We start from the raw sequence: 20114 nt of genomic DNA, 5'->3' as shown, positions 1-20114 counted from the left end.
TAAAAGTTGATTTATAGCATATCGCAATTTTTTACCAGAAATGTTTAAGGTCACTAAATTAAAGATATTTTAATACATTTTATATATCTTTAATTTAAAATCACAAGATTCAAAAATCTTTTTTGTTTTCTTGAACTTCGTGTCAAGTCAATTTTAGACAAACAAATTGAAACGGAGGGGATAAAAAATATTCTACATAAAGATTGTAAAAAAATCAACTTACCGTCTAACCCTTTTAGAGGGAACAAATGGTTCAAAATTGAAAATTTGGGTATAGGATAGAGAGTATGACAACTAGTTTTCTCTGCAATCATAAAACAAGTTACTCATAATTCAAAAAATATCAATCAATTGCATTTGGCAATTTGAAGTGCAAACTATAACTTTCATGGTCCTAATCATTATATCCACTAATGTTAGTAAATAATTGACAAGCATTTTTTGGAAAAGAGAAATTCAAATCTTAGGTTACAAAACCCTATATAGCTATTTCAATCATATAGCTTAAATCACCTATTAAAATTGTAACTAATGTCTCTATCTAACTTTTAAATACACATATAAATACAGGAGTAATTCCTTCTTTTTTTTCCTTCTCTTGGTGATATCTGAAAGAGTTAACAAATATATACTAACACTACAAAGATTGGTGAGCAAGACTTTGTATTTGGGGGAAAAATATTCAAGATTTTTTTCTACCTGTGAAGGCAACTCTGATGAAGGCGTTTGACATTCTCTTGGTTCCAGCCTCTCTCTAGACATAGTATATCATGCCAACTTCAATAAGACTAATGTGAGGAATGTTAAGTGCCACAGCAGAAGCCCTGCAGTTCTTGCGCAGAAATGAATATCCAACATCAACAACAAGTTTCTTCCAGCAAGAGGACGATCTACGTGCCTTCACATACGAGTGTCCCATTATATATACAACCCCTGCCTCCTTTGCCTGAACCAAATCTATAAGCTCGTCCCTAACTTCAGGATCCATGCTAGAGTTCTCTGGCAAGTTGAACCTGACTCGTCGTTTCCTGTTTTCTTGGTTCCCATCATCGTAAGAAGATCTTACACTCTGAAGTGTCAGTGACTTGCTGCTTTCAATGGTGCTACACGTTTCAAAATCCTCGTCTGAGATGATAAATGGTGAGTGTGACTGTAGATTTGTGCTTATAACTGCCATCCTCCCATCAAGTGATGAACTCTCAGAGCATGATAATTGTGGTTCCACAGCTTCCATTTGGATGAACTCTGCTAGACTTTGGATGAGAAGGTCTTCAAAGTTCCCAGTATCTTGCTGTGCGTCCTTGGAACCATATCGAACAATGCAACGATACATGCGATATGGTCTTGGGCCAACGCGACCAATGAGGAAGCGTTCATCGGCTGAGACATAAGGTAAAGGAACAGATTTGACACATACAAACACCACGATGTTATGAAACGCAGGGAGATTTGTGACAAAGTGAGAGAAGATAGGCGGAACTCCTGTTACCAATTCAGAGTATATTAGCCCTATCCCTGGGACGCGGACAATACCAAGGCTGGGACCCAAGCCAAGGATCCATTTCAATGGAACTTTGTTGTGCAGGTCATACTTGTACTTCTTGCGAGTTCCATAGTGCCACACAAGCATGATGACTAAGAGGATAAAAGAGAGCAAAAGGGACACCCATCCTCCCTGTGGAGCCTTAATGGCTGCGGAAGATAGGTAGAGGCCTTCGATGAACCAGAAGAACAAGAGAAAAGAAACGGCAAATACTAAACTTCTTTGCCACACAAAGATTATAACAAGTGTCATGAGGAATGTTGTGATAAACATAACTGTCATGCAAGCTAGCCCTGAAAAAAAAGCGTTTATAAGAAAATTTAATTTAAGAGTTATAGAATAACTTGAATTTAGAAAGAAAAAGATCCAACTATAAAAGGCAAGCTGGACTTTTATTAACTGCAGTAATGTAGATACAAAATCCCTTGTACCACAAGGTATAATTTACTTCTCCATGTCATCCAATCAGAGGAGGAGAGCCTTGGCGTAACTGGCAAAGTTTGTTGCCATGTGACCAAGAGGTCACGGGTTCAAACTGTGAAAACAACCTCATGCAGAGTAAGGCTGCTTACAATAGCAAACCCTTGTGGTTCCAGCCCCTCCTCGAACCCCGTGCATGCCACATAGCGGGAGCTTAGTGCACCGGACTATTTTTTCTTTTTTAATGTCTTTCAATTAGAGAATCCTCCTTGTTCACCATTTATTGTTTCAGTTTAATTGTTATTCTCTTTTTGCAAGAGATCTTCTTCATTGGACATATGTAATCGTCCGGCACAAGCTTGAAAGAAGAAAATAGGGAAGACACTAGGAAAAGGAGCAGCATTTAGAAGAACAGAATCATGTAAACCGAATCAGGTTCTATAGAGAAAATTGGTCGAGAGAGTTGTTTGATAATTTCAGTTCCAGCACAATGACTGGAATAACTTGTCCATGGTACTTTTTCTAACACAGTATTCCAACAATGGTACTTTAGAGATCAAAGATGGACATGAAAGATTCAGCTGCTTTAGTAGACAAATCACAGGGGAGAAAACATTAAGGAGATTGGCTCTGTCTTCTATTTGAATGAAATGTTTTTATTTTTTTAGAAAAAATTATTTAATTTTTTTCACAACTGTAATTCCTTTTCATAATGTTTTTTATATGCGTTACTTGGATCGAGGGTCCATTGGAAACAACCTCTCTACCTTCACAGTATAGGGGGTAAGCATGCATACACACTACCCTCCTCAGACACCACTTGTGGGATTATACTGGGTATGTTGTTATTGTTGTTCTAGAAAAAATAATTTAATGTCTCAACAAAGCATATTTAGACCAAATAAGACATCTTTAGCACACAAGAAGGCTTACCATATGCATTTCCAATCAAAGTTGTATCTTGGAACCCGATAGCCACAACAAGAGTGAGAATCATCAGGATCCAATTTATTTCTGGTACATAGATCTGCCCTTTATGCTTTGAGGTGTGGACAATCTTGACCCGTGGAAAGCAACCTAGTGAATTACATTGCTTGACAATTGAGAATGTGGCTGTGATGATAGATTGGCTGCCTACGATAGCTGCAAGGGTTGCAATAACAAAAACGGGCCAGTATACACTATCTGCATGGATAGCATAGAACCAGCAGTTAGGAGTGAATTTAATGTCATCATTAATCATGAGAACGTTGAGCTGTTACAAAGAAAAATAGAATTAACCAGGTATTGAGCTATAGAAGCTATTTGGAATGGAATCTAAATTTTTTGACAGAAAAGCAGCTTGACCCATGTACTGTATCACCAAGCACGGATACACCACAAATGCAAATGTAATCTGCATAGGACAAAACAAATTCAGATAGACATGGTGTAAGTTCCAGGAATCCAACCAGTTAACTAGTATGTTGAACATATGATGCAGAAAAAAAGAAAACCACGGACAATATAGTCTGCCTTCCACCAAGACGCTCAGCTTATAGACACAACCCATGATAAACCTTTTGGCTGCATCTGAGTATGCTGTTTCCTATGACTTAGCTAAATATGAGTTTAGACACATACATTTACAAGCTACCTCCAACGGATTTTAAATTCAACTCAGCTGTGTTATCTGAATTACCTCTGTGATTTTGAGAAGATGAATAAAACAAAATGTTACCCTTGATCCTTGTTAAAAACTGTTAGTTTCAAAATGCACGTCCAAAATTTAAAGCTGCAAATTTCTTTGGGGACTTGCAATCTATTATAACCCATTCTCGCCCCATTATTTTCCCTAACAACTAGTTCGAATCCTGCTTTGAGGACTTTCCAGGAAAGGAATATATGGTGGCCTAAATAGAGAGTACAAGCACAAAGTTTTCACGGCCCACAGTTTAATCTACTCCCGCTCCGAAAAATAGTTTGACTTACCCTCATGGAGAAGGCAGAGAAATGACCAAGATCGGCATACATAGCTTCAGTACCTGATAATTGAAACTGATTAGAAATCAGATCCAAAATTCTAGTAAATCTTTATCTCACTCTCATTCACCAACAAGTGCCTGCACAAACAACTGCTTTGAATTCTCAAAGACTACTATGTTTTCTTGTATAAATAATTAGCATAATACATAAACACATTCAAACTTGACCTCAGCTGGCAAGTAAGCACTCCAATGTTGAGAGTGCATATCTAGACACCTCAACTTGGTATCAACCGACAACTAAACACTCCAACTCGTCCCCACTGTGTCTCATGGACACCCTACGCTGACATGGCACATAAATATTGGAGGTGTCTAGATGATTATTTTGTAGGTTGGAGAGTTCAACTGACATAGTATAGACGAATTGAGGTGTCTAGATGTGCACTCTCAAAATTGGAGTGCTTACTTGTCAGCTGAGGCCAAGTTTGAGTGTTTGTTTATGTATTTATGCCTAAATAATTCTGAGTTAAGAGATAATAGACTTCATATACCTGCAACTGAGAGGAGAATACCTCCAAGAGAAATCCAACCATCTTTTCCTGTAACCTTAAAAAACTTGACGATATAATACGGAGAAAGAGCAGCCACAATTTTGGGATTCCAAATGCTAGTGTTGTACAACCCAATGATCATAATTGATATCAACCAGATGAGCACTATTGGTGCAAACAAAAATCCAACCCTGTGGGTTCCAGAATGCTGTAAAGCGAACAGGCCAACCAATATTATGCACGAAAGAAACACCACTCCATCTACAATAAGAGATATTTTGATAGTCAATGCCTTAAGACCGTAGGTAAATTACAACAAATAGGTAAATTACGACAAAGCTACCATGAGTTAGGTGATCTGCAGCAGCCTGTATCCCCGACATCGATGATATAACTGTCACAGTGAAAAGGTATCCTAATTAGAACATATACTCAAATCGGCTCGACTTAAAGGACTTCAAGCATATAATGGGCCCCACAAACACTTGGTCCATACTCCTAATTTACTATCTTGAATCGTTTCATGAGTAAGAAACCAACTCATTGAAACAAATTCTAGCTAATATATTACATAGTTACACAAGCTAATACCACATAAAATAATACAGTAATAGTTACAATAATAGTTTCTACCTGACATTGCAGGTGTCAGAACACCATCACCTATGACCATACAAGCACCCAATAATACAATAACAAGTAATACTGTACGTGACTTTTTATGCTTCTCAAGGAATCTCTTCAACTGTAAACATGCTGTTGACCGCCCAGAGTAGCCATATCTGTAAGAAGATAGCTCCTCGTCAGCTGCTTGTTGGTTGGGAAGTAGACTAAACTTTGCATGTCTACAGAGCAGAGAGTAAAGAGCAAATGAACCACCTGGATGTATATAAGTGTATTTGTCATAGACATTCAGGAAAATGAGTTATTCCGTAAACATTGACTAATGCAGAATTCTTTAACATACCTTCACCATTATCATCTGCGCACAATACGATAAATACATATTTGAGCAAAGGAATGAGTGTTATTGTCCAGAAGACCAATGAAAATGCACCAAATATTGTTTCCGGAGACTGATAATCTTGCAACTTCCCATCAAATACACTCCTATATACATAAAGCGGTGATGTGCTCAAATCTCCATATACCACCCCAAGACTTTGGTATGCCAATACTAGATTCCTGGAAATATTCAATAAAGGGAACTGCAAGGCGAAATATAAGACGCGAGCCAGTTACACAATCAGTAGTTACACATATTTGAGCTAGTTAATGCTTATCTCCCTTACGTTCTTTCCTATTCATTGTTCCATCAACACTCCTACTTGTCAATCTTCATTTTAATAGACTATCTTGAAGCCTAAGTCAATTCAATCCTCGATAGACAAGAATATCAGCACATAACCCACCATTGAAGTCAAACAACACAAACAAATTCAGTATTAAAGACGGTTAAGAAAAAAGCCTGAGAAAGTAAAATAAGGAAAGATTTTCCACCTTTGATGGCATCTCCCTTTTTCTCGTTCCCGGTGGAGTTTGTCCACTTTTCCCATCTTTTCCAATTCTATCTATTGATTCATGGGCCCCACCATCAGCAAGCGAAGGAAGATGCTCCAAACTACCTCCCTCGTGATTGATACCAACTTGATACATCTATTACAATCAAAATTGATACCAATTTGATACATGTAACTTTTATGATATGCAAATAGAGAAAAGAAACAAGATAACTCGGTTTTAACAAAAAGAAAGGGGCAAATAAGCAGAGAAACAGAGGAGTAGTTCAGACTGATCAAGGATTTAAATGTTGCAAGTTCTAAGGCAACTTATTGAATGTTACTTTTTCTTTACAAACAAATATTGCATTCAAGTAGAGAGGCATGTCTTCAGTCCGCCTGCGGCAAAATATCTAGGATGTCAATAATTTCTAAGTTTAGTAACTATTACTATTAAATACGAGGGACATCATGGTTTAATGAAAGATTAAGCTATTTAATCATGGTAATCAGCAAAGGCAGCATTAACTGGAGGATTTGTCGAGAAGCTCAGATTCAATGCAAATTCAACTGAAAGCCTCTAGGGCAGCCTCTAATGAAAACAAAATTTGCAAACTTCCATCAAGTGCAACAACCATACTTGCTCCGCTTTTTATACCAAGTCCTTAACTAGATACAAAGTTTAAGATGTTAGTTTGACATATATATTACTCACTATATTTCAATTTATTTGTCCTACTTTCCTATTTAGTTCGTTTCAAAAAGAATGTCTCTTTCCTTTTTTGACAACTCTCTAATTCTAATTTTCACATAACATGTTTAAAACCACAAGATTAAAGGTGTCATTTAGGTACATTCTACGTATCTTTAGCTTTAACACAACAAGATTCAAAAGTCTCTTTTACTTTCTTAAACTTAGTCTCGAGTTAAAACCAAAAATGGAAGGAGTATTAGGCATATGAAAAATTGTTTAACAATGGAAAAAATCATATCAAAACTTTTGAAAGCCTCTAGTAACAACAAAATTTCCAAACTTTCATCATGTGCATTGTGCAATAAGCATATTTTGTCCGCCTTTTATACCAATTATTTAATAGATATAGAGTTTAAGATGTTAATTAGACATATATATAGATTTATATTATTAGGTATAAGGAAATATTGTTTAACAACGGAAAAATCAATAAAATTGTACAGAAATGAAACAAATATCGAATATTTGGGAACGCCGAAATGGAAAAATAAAATGTCAATAAACAGGAAGCAAAAATTTTAAAAATCAGCAATTGGCAATAGAATAAAAAAAATCAAAAAATTGACACACAAATCCAAAATCGGAAATAATGAAAAAAGCGATTCGAGAGGAGGAAGAACAAACTTGCACGAGGGTCGACGGTTGACGGAGAATGGCGACGGCGAAGGCTTTGTTTTTAATAATACATGAAGATGATTATTGAGGGAAGAAGAAAGGAGATCAAAAGATGGAGAGATCTCCTTTCATCTCTAAAATTTTCAATTAAATGACATTATTATTATTATGGGGATTACCTCAATTGCATGCCATCCACGACTCCAAAAACCATTTTGATTAAAATGTGTTGAACCAAATATAGTCCAAATATATATTAATTCTACTTATATTTTCAAATAATTACGTATCTTATCTTAATTAAGAATTTTCTATTATATATTAAAATATATTTAAATTCATGTATTTTTGCTATTAGATATATTAAAATAGTGAGAGGGGCAAGCGAGATAGTCTTGTATCATAGATATATGGAAATCATATTATATACACACTCGATATATGTATCTGATATGATTCGCATGTCTTTTGGATATCAGATACATGGGAGAGTGACAAGCGATATGAGAGGAAGGCGAGCGAGATTTGTCTATGTATCCGAGTGATACATGCAATTTCACTTAGATGGAGTGTATCTAGAACAAATTACACCTAATTTTTGATCTAATGAATCGTGAAATACATGTATCTAAATATATCTGGACGATCGTAATATTGCAAACTAGAGTGTATAAGAGTAATTAACTCTTAAACTATTAAGATTTCGATAAGTTTCCCATTTTTAAATAAAACTTGCAAAGTTATGGCTCAAGAGGCACAACATCATGTAGCCTACGCTTAATATGGGCTTGACATATTGGGCTGGCCTAGCCTTTGTTTGATAGGTTTGGACAAACCTTTTTGCTTATTATAGATTGGTGCCTTTTAGCCTTGGCCAACCCGCAACTCTTTTAGGACTAGGCTTACCATTTTAAAGGGCTTTAGACTCCACCTTATTAGATTACACTAAATTTGTTATTGTCTTCTATTTTTAAGAGATCACTAACATATTTGTGTTGGGAAGCTGAAGATATGTAAAATTGTCGAGTACGTGCTCCTTATTTTGTGATAGTTTTACATAGCTTCGGCTTCCCTTATCTTCAACAATTTGCTCCTATTTTGTGTTGACCTTGTCAAATAATTTTGTTCGGCGGACAATTTATGTTTTCGCATCATAATATTTCATCATTTATGTTTTCCCCTTTAAAGAACTTATGTTTCACTAAACATAAGTTCGATTACTAAGAAGAATATTTAAAAACCAGCTTATTTGAAAAATGAAATTAAAGATCAATCCATTTAACGGGTAAAAATTCAATTTTCCTAAAAGTATATCTAATTAGGAGGCCAACATGCACGTCGTAGCTTCTCTCCAAGGCCCCTAAGGCTGAGTCAACCCATATTGACAGATCTACTCAAACTCTTTGAATGCTCAACCTTTAGAAGATTGAGATGGATGCTCGTTCTCTTGTCTTTTGGGTATATTCAACAACAACAAATGATATATATTTGCATGATATACCTTATTGATAACAACAACAATAATACTCCTGTTTGGAGCGTCACTCATGAGTGGGCCCTATAATGTGCGATTCGGATTTAGTTAGGGCTTTACAGGCTCCGGACACTGAATGAAAAAAAATATACAAATAATGACTTATCAAATTGTAGAAGTTTTGACCAAAGTAAGCCATTATTTAAAATAATTTACCAAAATAATGCGTTTTTAAAATACATTACTATGAGTAACGTTTTATAAAACGTCACTCAGAGACACGTTTTACCCATAAAACGTTACTCAAAATAATGTTTCTTAACAATCCAAGTATAGAATCGGAACGTACAAATTTGACTATAAAACGTTACTGTCAGTAACGTTTTTACTTAAAAACGTGACTGCCAGTTACGACTCTCTGTTAAAGTCATATTCACCCATTTTTCAAACAATGATTATAAAATAAATCTTGTTGGAAGAAATGTTTTGCATGCATATTCCAACATTATTCAGCAAAGTTTTTAAATAAATAAAAATACACTCACCTATCTTTTGTGTATAGTAAATAAAAAGAAAATATAATACACAACTTTGTATATTATAAAAAATTTAAACTAAGTACTATCTAAAAACTATAAATATATAACCTAAGTTATTAATAATTTAAAATAATTCTCAAATACAAAACTTAAAAAGAAATTTGAACTAAGAAATTAAAAATTTCTACTATTGTTAATTCCCCATGGACTAGAAGTCTAGAACTATAATGATCTACTTCTATTAGTTAAAATTAATTTAAAAAGAAAAAGTACATGGACCCACCGCTTATAACTTTAAAAAAAATAAAACTAAGAAGAACTCAAAATTATGAATAACTTGAGGTTCAAACTCGGATACATTGGGTGAATTTGAACTTACGTGCCACTCACAATGCTAGGTGGGTTCATTTTATTTATATATTTATGAGAAGGAGAAAAAAACATTACTGGTAATAACATATTCCTGCAAAAACGTTACCACTGATAACGTATTCCTACTTTAACAGTCGTTACTCTTATTTTTGGTCCGTTAATTTTGTGAAATAAAATATGACTTAATACGTTACTGTCAACAACATTTATACTAATTTTATAAAAAAAAATAAAAAACGTATTATTTTGATAAATTAATTTAAATAATGATTTATTTTCGTCAAAAATTCTCAAATTGTACCATCGCAAATTTAAAACATCATCCAAAAAAAAAGTCTCTTTATAAAGCAACAATAACAACTAGCAAGGTATAACTACTAATTACCTATCATTCATTTATGATTTAGCACATAAGAAAGTAAATTTCATAATTATGGAGCTTAGAAGAATCCAATGGATATTGCAATGTGGTTAGATACATGTTGACTAAATGATTAATTGACAAGCTAATGGTTGTTAGGAGTTAGTTAGACTAACTAAAAGTAGTTAGTAATCTGTTAAGAAGCAGTTAGAAGTTAGTTAGTAGCTGTATTCATACTCTTCCATGTACAAGTATAAATACATATATGTACAGTATAAGGAAAAAAAAGATATACTGATATTTTCAATATTCCCCTCTCTCTAACTTTACTCTTCTATCTCTCAGTTGTCTCCTCTGCTCAGCTCACTCTTCATCTCTGGAAGAGTGTGCTTGAACACCTTCAATGGTGTTCTAACATGGTATCAGAGCCATACTGTGGCCTACGGTGTGTTGCGACACTAAATTGCTCAAGATTCAAAGCCTAACAGTGGAGTCTGCAATTCGCAACTTAGAAGAAAATCAAAGCTCAAGGTGTTGAAACATGGCTGTCACAACTGAGGTAGAAGCTGGATCTGCAGAAATGAACAACCCAAACACAAACTTCGCAGCTGAAACAGACCACTTTAGAGTTCCGGTGATAGACCACAACCATCCACTCTATCTTCAACCAAACGACACTTCAGGAAGCTCCTTGATCTCCTTGCAACTCACAGGTTCAGAGAATTACGCAATCTGGAGTAGATCCATGCGTATTGGACTTCGAGGTAAGAGCAAGCTAGGGTTTGTGGATGGTAGATTTCCTAAGTCTAAGTTTGGTCCTGAGTATGTTGACATTTGGGAGAAGTGCAATGCGGTTGTCCTGTCATGGATCATGAACGCTGTAAGACCAGGACTGCTCAGTAGTGTTGTGTATAGTGATGATGCCCACAGGGTGTGGTGTGACTTGAAGAAGAGGTTTGACAAGATCAATGGAGTGCATGTGATTCATCTTCATAAGGAGATTCATAGTCTAAACCAAGGAGTTTTGTCAGTAACAGACTATTATACTACATTGAAGAGCCTATGGAATGAGTTTGACTCAATTATGCCGTGTCCAGGATGCTCTTGTGATGAGTCCAGGAAATTCAAAGAACATTTTGAGTATCAACGACTACTTCAGTTTTTAATGGGACTGAATGAGTCCTACGCAGCTGCCAGAGGTCAAATTCTACTTCAGACTCCCACTCCTAACCTAAACAAAGCTTTCTCCCTCATCCTAGATCATGAGAGTCAGAGAAATCTGATGAATGCAAGTTCGGAAACTTCCAATCATAGGACTATTGAAAGCACATTCTTATTCAATCAGAAAACTCATACTCAAGGGAGTGGAAACTTTGGACATCAACAAGGAGGAGGAGGTGGATGTATTCAACCAAATAGAGGACACTATGACTCTCAATATAAGCCACATCCACAGAAGCCTCAGAAAGCTGTGGTGGTGTGTGAAGTGTGTGGATACAGGGACACACCAAAGAACAATGTTTCAAGGTTAAAGGTTATCCTGCAGGCTGGAAGTCAAAGAAGAAAGGTGCTACTTCCTATGCAAATCAAGTAGAGGCCTTCCAACCTGATGTTACCAGTTCAAATCTCCCAGCTCCAACAGGCTTCTTCACACAAAGCCAGTACCAACAGATCATGCAGATGCTAGCAAAAGGAACTGAAAATGCAGGGGAGCACTCAGTCAAAGCAGCCTCTGCAGGTAGTATCTTATCTGCTTTAGTATCCAAATATATGCCTATGGAATGGATAGTTGATACAGGAGCAACAGATCACATGACTGCTAGTCTTGATGCACTGGACATAATTCAACCTGTGCCTAACTCTGATAAGAGAGAAGTACAACTTCCCACTGGAAATGTAACATCCGTCTCACACACTGGGAAAACAAAAGTGTTTGGAAACCAAAGTATTAGCAATGTGTTATTTGTTCCAGACTTCAAGTGTAACTTATTATCTGTATCACAGCTTACTAAGGAACTTCATTGTATGGCTGCATTCTTTCCTGATTTTTGTATCTTTCAGGATCTCTCCAATGGACTGGTCAAGGGGATTGGTAGAGAAGAGCAAGGTCTCTACATCCTCAAGGAAGATTTCATCAATTCAGTCACAGCTGTTCCTGTTCCTTCAGCACATCAATCAAGTCAAATTGAGTCCATGTCTTTGTGGCATAGAAAATTAGGTCATGCACCTATAGATATAATAAAGAAGTCCACAGGTCTTGACCTTGTACAAACAACTGTGGATTTATCTTGCACTATTTGTCCTTTAGCTAAACAACCTAAACTCCCATTCCCAACTAGTTCTAATGTGTCTAAGTCTGTGTTTGAACTTGTTCATTGTGATATATGGGGTTCCTATAGAGTACCAACTCATGCTAGAATGAAATATTTTGTTACTATAGTAGATGATTTTTCAAGATATACTTGGGTGTTTCTTATTACCTCCAAAGCTGACACTATAGTGGTGCTGAGAAAGTTCTTCTCACAGGTTCACAATCTTTTTTTTACCACTGTTAAGACCTTTAGATCTGATAATGGCAGTGAATTCTTCAGTCATGAATTCCAATCTCTACTGTCCACCCTTGGGATTCTTCATCAAAGTACATGTACATATACACCCCAATAAAATGGTGTTGCTGAAAGGAGACACAGAACTATCTTAAACATGGCCAGGGCTCTCAGGTTTCAAGCCAGCATTCCCTTGAAATTTTGGGGTGAGTTTGTTACAACTGCTGTCTATTTGCTCAACATACTACCCTCCAAACTACTTCATTACAAATCTTCTTTTGAATTGCTGCATTCATAGCCTCCTTCACTCACTCACATCAGAACCTTTGGATGCTTGTGCTATGCTGCTTGTCCAAATGTTTCAGACAAATTTTCTCCTAGAGCTATTCCTGCAGTCATGATGGGGTACTCTATGTCCCAAAAGGGCTACCTTCTATATGACCTGCATTCCAAATCACTGTTTGTCAATAGAAATGTAGTGTTCAAGGAAGATGTCTTTCCTTTCAAAGAGTTACACACTTCCTCAAATCCTCTTTTTCCTATTCTCACTACTCCTCCACACACTGTTGATCCCCCATCACCCTCTCTCTCCCCTCCTTTGCCTTCAATCCCCTCTAATGTCTATCCTGCTGTGCCTCCACCCTCTACAGATCTTTCTTCTCAACTCCATGTTCTTCCCACTAGGAAGTCATCTAGACAAACTAAGCCTCCTCTGTGGCTTCAGGACTTTGTCACTGCAACTCATAGCACCTCCTCCTCATACCCCATCTCTGCATACTTGTCCTATGCTCATCTGTCCCCAGCCTATGTCCACACCCTTGCTGCTTACTCTGCCATCTCTGAACCTTCATCCTACTCTGAAGCTTCTCTAGATCCCAAGTGGATTCAGGCTATGCAGCTTGAAATTTCTACCTTGCAGGATAATCATACCTAGTCTGTGGTGGACCTGCCTCCTGGTAAGACACCTATTGGCTGCAAGTGGGTATACAAGGTCAAGTACAAGGCTTCAGGTGAGGTTGAAAGATTTAAGGCCAGACTAGTTGCAAAAGGGTACAGCCAACAAGAAGGTTTGGATTACAGTGAAACTTTTAGCCCTGTTGCAAAGATGGTCACTGTCAGGTCAGTTATTGCTCTAGCTGCTGCTCAAAGCTGGTCTATTAATCAAATGGATGTCCATAATGCTTTCCTCAATGGTGATCTCTTAGAGGAGGTCTACATGACCATTCCTGCTGGGTTTGCCAGACAGGGGGAGAAGGGTAAAGTCTGCAAACTCCACAAGTCACTCTATGGCCTCAAACAAGCTCCCAAACAATGGAACCTAAAGCTAATAGAATCACTGCTGCAGTTGGGATTTACTCAGAGTCACTATGACTACTCCTTGTTCACTAAGCAGGATGAAGGTGACATAGCCATTATATTAGTCTATGTAGATGATCTTCTGATCACTGGGAGCAGACAAACACTTATAGACAGCACAAGGAAAGACCTGCAGAAACAATTCAAGATGAAGGATCTAGGAGAACTCAAGTTCTTCCTAGGAATTGAAGTTGCCAGATCCAGTCAAGGTATACACTTGTCTCAAAGAAAGTATGCCTTGGAATTAATAGCAGAAGATGGTCTAGGGGGACCTAAACCTGCAGGTACACCACTTGAACAAAATCTGAAACTCACATCTGTTAAGTTTGATGAATGTATTCCTCCCAAAGAAGAACACACAGATCCTGTGCTGAAGGACCCTGGCAGATACCAAAGGCTAGTTGGAAGACTTCTCTACCTTACAATGACCAGACCTGACCTAGCATTCTCAGTACAGAAGTTAAGTCAATATATGCATTGTCCCAAGGAATCACACATGGCTGCAGCACTCAGAGTTGTAAGATACATCAAAGATGCCCCAGGCCTTGGACTCTTCATGCCAGCAGTCTTTTCAAATCAACTTCTTGCTTATTGTGACTCAGATTGGGGTGCATGTCTAGAAACTAGGATATCTGTCACAGGTTACTTAATTAAATTTGGTGAGGCTCTCATCTCTTGGAAATCCAAGAAATAGGAGACAGTCTCCAGAAGCTCAGCTGAGGCTGAGTTCAGGAGTATGGCAAATTGTGCAGCTGAGGTAACCTGGCTGATTGGCTTGTTCAGAGAAACTTGGTATCCAAGTTGATCTTCCTGTTAGAATGATGTGTGACAGCAAATCTGCAATACAAATTGCAGCAAATCCAATTTTCCATGAAAGGACCAAACACATAGACATAGACTGTCACTTTGTAAGAGAAAAGATTTGTCAAGGAGTTCTGAAAACTGGGTTCACTCACATTGAAGATCAACTGGCTGATCTGCTCACAAAGAGCTTGGGCAAAGCACAACATCAAACACTCCTAAGTGGCTTAGGAGTCATGAATTTGTTTAAACCATAAGCTTGAGGAGGAGTGTTGACTAAATGATTAATTGACAAGCTAATGGTTGTTAGGAGTTAGTTAGACTAACTAAAAGTAGTTAGTAATCTGTTAAGAAGCAGTTAGAAGTTAGTTAGTAGCTGTATTCATACTCTTCCATGTACAAGTATAAATACATATATGTATAGTAAAAGGGAAAAAAGATATACTGATATTTTCAATATTCCTCTCTCTCTAACTTTACTCTTCTATCTCTCAGTTGTCTCCTCTGCTCAGCTCACTCTTCATCTCTGGAAGAGTGTGCTTGAACACCTTCAATGGTGTTCTAACAATACAGAGTAACTCTTAAATATCACTTCCAAATGGCAGAGAAAAAACAGGCCAATAATCAAAATTCAAAAAATTTAGTTTATTGCAACCTAATAAGGGGACTAAGGAATTTGGAGCAAAAATAAAATTGTCTCTTTATAATCTATAGGTCACGAGTTTGAGTCATGGAAGCAATTACTAATATTTGCATTAGGTTAGGTTGTCTACATGACATTTCTGGGATGAAGCTCTTTCCCAATCCCTACTAACGCGAGATGTTTTGTACACCAAACTGTCATTTTTAATTAATTGCAATCTAAATTTGGTTCATGAACAATTGAAAAGTGTAGATCAAGTTGATGTACACATTCATTTCATTCCTAAATTTAGGTATTCCTTTATGCATTTGACTACTACTTTAGCTTCTTGTTTTCAAGAGGCTTGCCTAACATACTCTTAAGAGTGTATTAGGTATGACCAAAGTTATGTTTCATAAAAAATGCTTTTGTGTTTTTCATGAAAATCATTTTCTTGGAAATTTTTTTTGCTATTAAATATTATATTGGCAAATTGGAGATTTATAATGAAAATTTTGAGTGTTAAAGATTAAAACTAATGTCTAAATGTTGATTGAAGCATGTAACATGAAGTTCAAAGTTTTAATGATGAAGTCATTTTAACCCATTTCGACAAAAAAAAAAGTTTTCCTGATAATCAAACGTTATAAATATTTTTTTTCATGGAAAACTTTTACCAAAATAGTTGGTGATCCGAATTGTTTTCTTCTCGATGATAAAGTTTATCTCCATTGCCTCGGTTAGATGTCTCAATTTAATACCGCTTTTGTAGCTAAAGGCAAATTCAGAATTTTGAATCTCTGGGTATCACACTACTTTGAATAGTAATGTTGCTTCAGTTAAGATTTTTCTTACAAGAGATTTACGTTTTAATCTACTTATTCAATGATTCTTTTTACAATAAATTCGTCAATGATGTCTTGCATGGTAAAATTTTTTTTTAAGAAAATACAACCCACAATAGGGTTCAAACTTGCATCCTTGCAGTGTAAACCTGAGTTTTTAACTACATGTACCATAAGACTCATTATTTCTAAAGATGCCATGTATAATATTTATACTTTCCTTATAAAATATATATGTACATACAAATTTTCAACTGAAATCACAAAGTTGAAAATTTGTATAGTATTTATACTTTCCTTATAAATATATATACAAATATATATATACATTTCACACGTAATCATAACTCATCTGCTGATTTTTTAACATCGATCAAACCTCCCCTTAATTCCACCTAATATATATATATATATATAGCATGGAATTTAATGCTATAAGGTCGGTTGTACGAGGAAGAAGCTAATTAAGAATCATTTATTAATTTCTTCAAAGGTTTTTAATGAAAATTCATTGAATCCACAGGTCGGTCACTAGGGCTGGGCATAAAATACCGAAAACCGAATTACCGAATCGAACCAGCTATTTCGGTATTTCGATATTCGGTATTCGGTAATTTGGTTCGGTATTCGATACCAAAAGTTAACATTTCGGTATTTCGGTTTCGATTTCGGTATTTATTTTTTTCCCGTTCGGTAAATACCGATTATCGAAATTAATATGGCTAGTGGACCACTATTGTATGTCTGTTGGGCTTAAGCCCTTTAGGAATTCTTTTAAGGCAACCCAAATCCCTAACCCAATAACCCAACAGCCCACTCTAACAACATTACAACAGGCCAGCCCATTCTTAAATGTTAATTTTAAAAAATCCATTTAGGGCTAGGGTTATCTAATCTTTCATTCTTTCTGATTTTCTGTTTCTCTACTTCTCTCGTTCTTCACTTCTTCTTCACTTCTTCAGTTCTTCTTCTCCTTCACTTCTTCACATCTTCTTCACTTCTTCACTTCTTCACTTCTTCTTCACTTCTTCACTTCTTCAGTTCTTCTTCACTTCTTCTCAGTTTCTCACTTCTCAGTTCTCGTCGTCATCAGTCATCACTCATTAGTCGACAGTCATCGTCTCACAGGAAAGTAAAAAAAAAAGTAGCTTCACAGGAAAGCAAAAGCTTTTTGGGTTATGGCTGAATCTTCTTCAACAAAATTGGTATAAGAAATTAGTGGCTTTGGAGTTTATCGGGAAGAGGTTCTGAAGGCCAAATGGTTGTACGAGTCTACCTGGATAGCACGAGCTTGAAATTTGGAGTGACAGATCAGCAAGTTTGGGGCATTAAGCTGATTCAGACGAGCTGAATTTTTTTGAAGCTCAGGCAAGTTTTCTTCCACCAGCGTTATTTGTTTATCTGTTGAACATTGCTCTTTTTATGAAGAAAATGAAAAAAAATCTAAAGTTTTGATCTTTTCGGCTTTTCCGCAAGTTTACAATTGCGCTAAACTCAGTTTGGTTCTCGTTGGTAAGTAATTTGTTGATTCATTTTTCTGTGCAATTTCAGGATTTCTTAGCAGTTTAATTTGTTAAATTTGAACTTTTAATTCAGTTAGAACTTAAAAATCACGGGCTTTTTGCTTTTGGGCGTAGTTGAAGTGAGAAAAAGTTTGTGGTTCTAGACTTCTAATTACTTGATAGATTGTTTAAGTATAGGGAAATTTTGGACTGTGTTCTGACTTCTGATAGCATTTGTTGATAGAAACTTGACTTTTAGAAGGGTTTTCTTTCTGCATTTTTCTTGTTCTGTGTTCACAAGGAAAAGAAGCTAAGTGGTGTAATTATAAGTTATGGAAAAATCATATAGCAGCATTGTTGGTTCTCTATTTTTCAGTTTGTAACTTTAATGTATTGAATACTGCACTTTCCAGTGTATGTATTGTGCTATGATAGATTTCGAGTAAAAGAAAGAAAAAAAAGACTAGGAAGAATGAGATTGAATCTACATTACCTGATCAAAGTATCCTTCTTTGTTGCTTTGTTTCTTGCTTCCTTTCTTTCAAATGAAAATGATTGGTCTTATAACATTTGTAATCTCTTCTATGTTTAGATGGAAGATGAAACAAGTAGAACAACCAATGTCATTGGAAGCGCACCTTTGACTCTTACCGAGTCTCTTGATTCAACACCGGAAGTTGAACAACATGCAGTGACGGTGAAGAGAAAAGCTATAGAATCAAGATCTGTTGCTTGGCCTCATTATGATAAGCTCATAGAAGATGGAATTAATAAAGCTAAGTGCAAGTATTGTGGTAAAGTTCTCTTAGCTGATTCAACTAAAAATGGAACAAGTGGACTGAATAAACATTTGAAAACTTTTCCTAAAAATCCAAATAAGGTTAACAATTTCAATTCCAAGTACAAACAATCAAATTTAAACTTTCCCTTAGAAGGTGAAATGCGGGATGGGGCAATTTGGACTTTTGATCAAGAGGCATCTCGGAGGGCTTTAGTTGAGATGTTAATCCTTGATGAACTTCCTTTTCGTTTTGTTGAAAAGGAAGGTTTTAAGAATTTTATGAAAAAAACTAAACCTTTATTTCGAGTTCCCTTCCGTAGAACAGTGACTAGGGATTGTTCTGAAGTTTTTGGTGAAGAAAGACAAACGTTTATGAAGTATTTGAAAGAAACATCACCGAGAGTTTGTCTAACCATAGACACATGGACTTCTATTCAAAGAAAAAATTATATGTGTTTGACAGTACACTTTATTGATAGTGATTGGCTTTTGCATAAACGAATTTTAAACTTTCAGGTTGTTACTAGTCATAAGGGTGACGAAATGGCCCGTTGTATTAGTAAGTGTTTGCTTGATTGGAAATTGGAGAAAATAATCACTATAACTGTAGATAATGCTTCTTCTAATGATGTCATGGTGAAAAGGTTTACACAAACAAATGGTTAATTAGGGATCTAACATGAAATGTGGTAACCATCTTCACGTGAAATGTATGGCTCACATTTTGAATCTTATTGTGCAAGATGGCATGAAAGAAGTTGGTCCATCGATCAAACGTGTTAGGCAAATGGTGAAATATGTTAGACAATCTCCCGCAAGGATTAGAAAATTTAAGGAATGTTGTGAACTAAAAAATATAGACAGTAAGAAGTCATTATGTTTAGATGTTTCAACCCGGTGGAATTCAACCTACTTGATGTTGGGTGCCGCACAACATTTTGAGAGTGCATTTGATTACTTTGATCTCGAAGATGGTGGATTGTCAACTTATCTTGCTAATCATGTTTGTGAAGATGGAAGTGTTGCAGGTGTACTTGAAAGTGATGATTGGCAAAAGGTGAGAAATATGGTAATATTTCTTAAAAGATTTTATGATCTAACTGAGAAGGTTTCAGGTTCACTCTACGTCACTTCTAATTGTTACTTTGAAGATATAGTTGAGCTTCACAATCATTTAAGAGAGTGTATGGAAGACAATGATCCTTCTTTGGCAAAAATGGGAGAAAAAATAAAACAAAAGTTTGTCAAGTATTGGGGTGCTCCTGAAAAAATGAATAAAGTGCTTTTTATTGCCTCTATCTTAGATCCTCGTAACAAACTTGAGTATGTTGGCGACGCACTTGAGGATATGTTTGGAGATGAAAAGGGGAGTGAAATAAAAGATGAAATGGTGACTTACATGAAATCTATGTTTGAAGAGTATGTAGCAAAATTCTCTAATGTATCTCGACGCCCATCTACTCTCTCTGATTTATCGGGTCAGACATCGGATTCATCTATCTCTAACACTAGCACAAAATCAACAAAAGTAAGAAATAGGATCCAAATGAAGAGGAACAAACAAGA

The 20114-nt window shown here is 36.1% G+C and overlaps 1 protein-coding gene across 3 annotated transcripts; it reads right to left on the bottom strand.

Moving 5' to 3' along the window:
* Positions 1-364: 364 nt before the first annotated feature.
* On the bottom strand, positions 365-7552 carry LOC129882595 (potassium transporter 4-like). Of its 3 annotated transcripts, none has more exons than XM_055956985.1 (10): positions 7529-7552; positions 5982-6137; positions 5449-5689; positions 5115-5360; positions 4825-4875; positions 4482-4742; positions 3935-3987; positions 3245-3359; positions 2897-3148; positions 365-1836 (listed from the first exon to the last, which is right to left on the bottom strand). In XM_055956985.1, the coding sequence occupies exons 2-10, from the start codon at positions 6135-6137 to the stop codon at positions 755-757; spliced, it is 2457 nt and encodes an 818-aa protein (XP_055812960.1). In that variant the 5' UTR covers positions 7529-7552; the 3' UTR covers positions 365-754. The 3 variants fall into 3 exon arrangements, with proteins under 3 accessions (XP_055812960.1, XP_055812952.1, XP_055812967.1); XM_055956977.1 differs by lacking the exon at positions 7529-7552 and adding an exon at positions 7359-7509; XM_055956992.1 differs by lacking the exon at positions 7529-7552 and having other exon boundaries at positions 5449-5591; positions 5982-6119.
* Between the last annotated feature and the right edge of the window lie 12562 nt (positions 7553-20114).

The sequence above is a fragment of the Solanum dulcamara genome, chromosome 1 (genome assembly GCF_947179165.1).
Source record: "Solanum dulcamara chromosome 1, daSolDulc1.2, whole genome shotgun sequence".
In the NCBI taxonomy this organism is placed as follows: Eukaryota; Viridiplantae; Streptophyta; class Magnoliopsida; order Solanales; family Solanaceae; genus Solanum; species Solanum dulcamara.
The sequence above is the reverse complement of the archived record's forward strand: the minus strand, read 5'-3'. Positions and strand labels throughout refer to the sequence as shown.